Source organism: Emiliania huxleyi, assembly GCF_000372725.1.
Source record: "Emiliania huxleyi CCMP1516 unplaced genomic scaffold EMIHUscaffold_277, whole genome shotgun sequence".
Lineage (NCBI taxonomy): Eukaryota > Haptophyta > Isochrysidales > Noelaerhabdaceae > Emiliania > Emiliania huxleyi.
Genome location: NW_005199953.1, coordinates 117,601 through 122,810, shown reverse-complemented (window position 1 = coordinate 122,810; position 5,210 = coordinate 117,601). Strand labels below are relative to the sequence as shown.

Genomic DNA, 5,210 nt, shown 5'->3' with positions numbered 1-5,210 from the left:
TTTTTTTTTTCCCCCCCCCCCCCTCTCTCCCTCCCCCCCCCCCCCCCTCTCTCTCTCGCCCGGACGTCGCTGCCGCCTCCCGAGACCACGGCAGTCATGATGGCGCGCCTGCGTCATGAACACGCCAACATCAGGGCGGGAACCCACGGCCTCGTGCCGGTGTATCGCAGCATCGCATAGACACACGGGGCTACGAATACAACGCAGGCAGCTGCGGACGGCGGACTACAGTTGAAGCGCCTCTCGAGCGCTCGTCGGAATACAAAGACCCGTATTCCACTTCTAGGGAGGGGTGAGGGGGCGGATTGACGATCCCTCCCAAGATCGTGCAGGCGGGGACACATGTCCCCACATCCCATCTCGTCTCAGAATTTGACCGTTTCATTTATTTATCTAGGGCGGAGCGCCCGCCCTGCTGGTGTTGGTCGACGTGCGCACCGATGGAGGCGCCTGGAAGAGAGGGACACGCGGAGCATCAGGAGTGTGCGGCGACGGTCTGCCGGCCTGTACGCCGGCGGAGGCGCCGCGCTGCAGCCGCTGCAGCTGCAGGAAGAGCGGTGGCCGGCCTCGGAATCCGTCTGCCATCGCGGAGGCAGGCAGCCCCTCGAGCGCGCGCAGCGCCTCGCCGCCGCCGCACCCGAGGCTGCCCAGGCTTGGCCACGATCTCGCGTCGGTGCAGCCGTGCGAGTGCAGCTCGGAGAGCGGCCTACGCGCGAGCGCGGGCCCAGATCGAGATTGCGCCGAGATTGAACCGTGCGAGTGCAGCTCGGAGAGCGGCCCGCGCGCAAACGCGTCGCAGACGCCGCCAGCCGGCTGCAGCGGCACCATCCAGCGGGCGTGTCCGTACGAGAGCCACTCCCACGCCGCCTCTTCGGCCGGCGGCGCCGCTGGCGGAGGCTTCTCCGCCGCTGCTCGGACAGGGACGCCCTGCTCGCCCTGCACGCGGTGTCCGCCGGTCAGCCGCTCGACAGCCGAGGTGATGTCGGCGCACGCGTCCGGTGACAGTGCGCCCGGGAAGATCCAGAGGCCTCGCTGGTGAGGGTGCTGCGCCGCGGCACCGCGCAGTGCGTCGACATCCCACCGCTCGCACTGGTCGCGCGGAAAGACTGGCGGGAGGCCAGACGGATCGGTCTGAAACTCCTCCCCGATGAATGACGACTGCGAGAGCGAGATGCAGACCAGGCGGTTCCTCAGGTAGGTCGGGTCCACCCAGCGAGTCACGCGCTGCATCCGTCGCAGAGCCGCCGTCCAAGGCACTATCCGGCGAGGCCTTGGCACCACAAAGAGCAGGTCCGGCCTTCGCCCCACGCAAAGGTGTCATGCGCGAAAAGAATTTACAGGAGCGAACTCTCTCTCACAGCAGCCCTGTGTCAGTGTGCCTGTGGTAGGAGAGACTGCCAGCGACAAGCTGGAGGCAGGTCGCTAGACTGAGATGAGACCGCCAGTGGATGTGGGAGTCCACCGCGCACCGCGCTGCGAGCCTGTCGTGTCCCTTGTCAGGAGCAGGAGAGAGAGCCCCACCTGTCCCCCTGATCGTCCTTCCAAAATCCTGCTCGTGGGGACCCTGTCCTCGTCCCATCCCTCGTTTGGCGTGTCTGTTTTCTTTCTTTCTTTAGCAGACAGGCTCGACACAGGTGCGAACTGGCGCGAAAAGAATAATCGGGATCTCACCCACGGCCTGCAGGCGGTTCGTAGAAGACGTAGGATTGCGAGCATGCCTCGCTTGCGAGGAGTGCGCTCACAATCCTTCGTCTTCGAGGATTGAGAACAGCATAGAGGCAAGAATAGTTGATAGGTGAAGAACAGCCAGGCTCGGACTGGACAACGCGGTATGGGTGGACGCAGTCATGCCGCCCCACACACAAAGAGCCGGAACCCTGAATGGTCGCGGGCATCATGGGGAGAAAGAAAGAAAGAAAGAAAACAGACAACAAGGGAGGGATGGGAGAACGGCACGCCGCCACCACACAGGGATTTTAAGGAGAGGGGTGTGGTGCGCCATGCCCATGGGGAGGCGGCGGCAGGAGCGGAGCCGTTACCGAAAATGGGCAAAAACGGGGTGATTTTGGTCATCCGTCAAAATATCTGAAGATCTGACCGGGGGATTCTCCCCAAACCTTGCTCAGCTGATCCAGCCTGGGGGGAAGGCCAGCCCTGGGCAAAGAAACCAGTACCTCATCAGGCTTCCCTGAGCGTCACAGCTCGGTGATCGCGCCGGCCGGACACCACTGTAACGTCCGTTCCGGGCATTTGAACGCGACCCTCGAGGGCGAAGAGATTGGCTCTATGGCTCAGACTGGACTCCTCTTGGTCCCTTCTGATGCCCTAGGCCACACCTGGGCCTTACCTGGGGTTCTAGGGGCCGGGCAGGGTTTGCCCCCCGAAAGTGGCCCGGGGAACCTTAACACCTTTATACCGATTACGGCTCTACCCTTTTTTTAAGCCTAGGCCGGCTTCCGGAGACGACTCTCGATCAGACCGCCCGCGTGCAGAACCAATGCACGAGGGGGTGTCAGAGTCAGTGGAGACAGTTCTTCACAGTGCTTCTAAGTCCTATCCGACGTTTCGGAGCTTTTCTTTTTGAGCTAGACTTCGATGTTAATAGATTCTTTTGAATGTGCCCCTCTGTACCCCTACAATCTATTCTTCCCTTCTTTTTTCATCACTACGGCCTGGAAGCTCGAGCAGGGTCGCCCGCCGCACGAACGAAAGAGAGAGCAGGGGAAAATCGCTTCCAGGGAGGGGGGCGCCCTTCTGCTCACACCACATGCACATGCACATGCACATGCACATCCGCCAGGCGGGCTCGCTTTTTCATGTTCACAGGGGAGCCCGCTACGCGTTTTGCTGGCTTGTTTCGACTGCTGCTTGGTTTTTCCCTACGTGATATCATCACCGCCAGCAAAACGCCTAAAGCGAACTCCCAGTTGGGCATAAGCAACACGCACGATGCTCGCGATCCTATCCGCCGTCACCGCCACGCCGCAGTGCCCGCCCGCCGGCTGGGAGACGTGCTCGTCCGCGTGGCCTCCGCCCGCCGACGGCTACTGCTGCTCGGCCGCCGGCTGGCTCGGCAGCACTGCAGCTCACTGCTCCAACATCAACGCCCTCGACGAGTGCTGCTCGCTGAACGACGAGGGCCGACTTACCTGCGTCACCGAGTGCGAGGAGCCGCCGGCCGTCTGCACAGGGGATGCCGCCATCGACGCCGTCCTCCTCGAGAGCAAGATTGGGTGCAAAATTGGCCTGATCGACTCCAACGAGATTTACAAGTGCGCCCATCCACCCACCACTCGCCACCGCCTCTCCTCGCCCTTCTCCCTCTCCGCCGCCCCCTTCCACGCACCACTCGCCACCGCCTCTCCTCGCCCTTCTCCCTCTCCGCCGCCCCCTTCCACGCACGAATCGCCACCGCCTCTCCTCGCCCTTCTCCCTCTCCGCCGCCCCATTCGCCGCCTCCGCTCCGCTGCGCAGGTGGTCTGGCTTCTGCGACGCCCTCCGCTCCTTCAACGATATTCAGAGCGACCGCCGGCTCTTCCTCGGCGAGGGCGACATGTCCACCGCCCTCGGCCTCTCCAACATCGCGGGGCTGCTCGCCCAGGCGATGTGGGAGAGCGGCGGCGAGGCGCCATTCACTGCCTGCGACGAGAACGACTACCCGCCCTCCTCGCCGACCGCGTCGTGCACGCAGCGCTCCGACGGCGAGCTCTACCACTCCCTCAACGACCAGCCGTGGGCGTGCTACGTCGATCCGCAGATGACCATGACGGCCGAGACGTGGGCGTCGTGGGCTCCCGGACCGCTCAAGTGCGAGCCAGGCACGGGCACCGAGAAGTGCTGCTGGTGGGGCCGCGGCGCCATCCAGACGACGGGCCCAAACAACTACGGCCTCCTGCAGCGCGAGGTCTTTTCCCAGGTGCCCTCGCTGAGCGCCATCGACCTCTGCACCAACCCCGAGGCCATCTGCCAGAACGACGACGCCAAGTGGCTCGGCGCGATCTTCTACTGGGCGAACAACGTGCAGGGGTACGGGCTGGAGGCCGAGGCGGCGACCTTTGACGAGTCCCTCCGAAAGTTCGTCGAGTCGGGCTTCTCGAGATCCGCGTCGGTCGTCGCGGGCGCCGACTTCGCGTCAGGCACGGGCGGCGTGGTCAACAACGGCTACTGGGGGGCCACGCCGGCCGAGAACGCTGGCCGGATGTCCAACTTTGACTTCATCATCTCCGAGTTCCTCGCCGCCGGCATGACCATTGAGGATGCCGGAGGCGCTCTCGTAGATGCCCCAGCTGCAGCAGCAGCGCACCAGCGGCGGCGGCGGAGGTGCGACTTCCCCGCCGCCGCCTTCGCCGCCGCCGCCCTCGCCGAAGCCACCACCAGGCGGCGGCGGCGGCGGCGGCGGCGGCGGCGGCGGCGGGACGCCGCCGCGGGTGGTGCAATACTTCTCCAGCTGGGGCATCTACCAGTACGGCAACCGCATCCCCTTCAAGCCCAGCGACCTCCACCTCGACAAGATCACGCACGTGCACTACGCCTTCTTCGACGTGACGAGCGGCTGCGCCGTCGCGTCGATGGACCCGTACGCCGACTTTGACGTCGTCTACCCCGAGGTGGGCATGACCTGGAGCTCGCCGCACAAGGGGAACGTCGGCGCGCTCCGGATTCTCCGCGACGAGCAGTACCCCGACCTGCACCTCGCCTTCTCGCTCGGCGGCTGGACGAAGAGCAAGTTCTTCTCCGGTTGCGCCGCCGACGCCGACAAGCGCGCCGCGCTCGTCGCCTCCGCCGTCGACCTCCTCACCGAGCACGACTTTGACGGCATCGACGTCGACTGGGAGTACCCGGCCTGCTGCGGCGAGTCGGACAACCAGGTGGACGGCAACGACTGGGCCAACTACGTGCTGCTGCTGCGCGAGCTGCGCGCGGCGATGGACGAGCGGTCGCCCTCGAAGCACAAGGAGCTCACCATCGCCATGGGGATGAACCCGCGCGTCTCTGGCGTCGCGCCGCGCGCCGAGCTTGGCGAGGTCCTCGACGCCATCAACCTCATGTCGTACGACTACAACGGCGCCTGGCTGCCCTTCGTCGCTCACAACGCGCCGCTCTTTGAGGACCCGGACGGCACCGCCGCCGGCGGTGCGCCCGAGTTCAACATCGACTGGGGCGTGCAGCTGTGGCTCGAGGACGTCGCGCCGAGCAAGCTTGTGCTCGGG

At 65.1% G+C, this 5,210-nt stretch overlaps 2 protein-coding genes across 2 annotated transcripts in view; one reads left to right on the top strand and one right to left on the bottom strand.

Moving 5' to 3' along the window:
- EMIHUDRAFT_457825 (hypothetical protein) overlaps nt 1-1,306 on the bottom strand; it is a gene marked incomplete at both ends in the record, with an annotated part of 1,903 nt that extends 597 nt beyond the window's left edge. Inside the window, 4 exons of the mRNA XM_005776588.1 lie at nt 60-108; nt 408-450; nt 525-706; nt 779-1,306. Coding sequence (XP_005776645.1) covers nt 60-108; nt 408-450; nt 525-706; nt 779-1,306 — 802 coding nt within the window. The remainder of the gene's footprint in view (nt 1-59; nt 109-407; nt 451-524; nt 707-778) is intronic.
- Nucleotides 1,307-2,949: 1,643 nt separating this feature from the next.
- The window catches only part of EMIHUDRAFT_469375 (hypothetical protein), a gene marked incomplete at its 5' end in the record, with an annotated part of 3,679 nt that continues 1,418 nt past the window's right edge, over nt 2,950-5,210 (top strand). The window contains 3 exons of the mRNA XM_005776587.1: nt 2,950-3,272; nt 3,475-4,273; nt 4,368-5,201. Coding sequence (XP_005776644.1) covers nt 2,950-3,272; nt 3,475-4,273; nt 4,368-5,201 — 1,956 coding nt within the window. The remainder of the gene's footprint in view (nt 3,273-3,474; nt 4,274-4,367; nt 5,202-5,210) is intronic.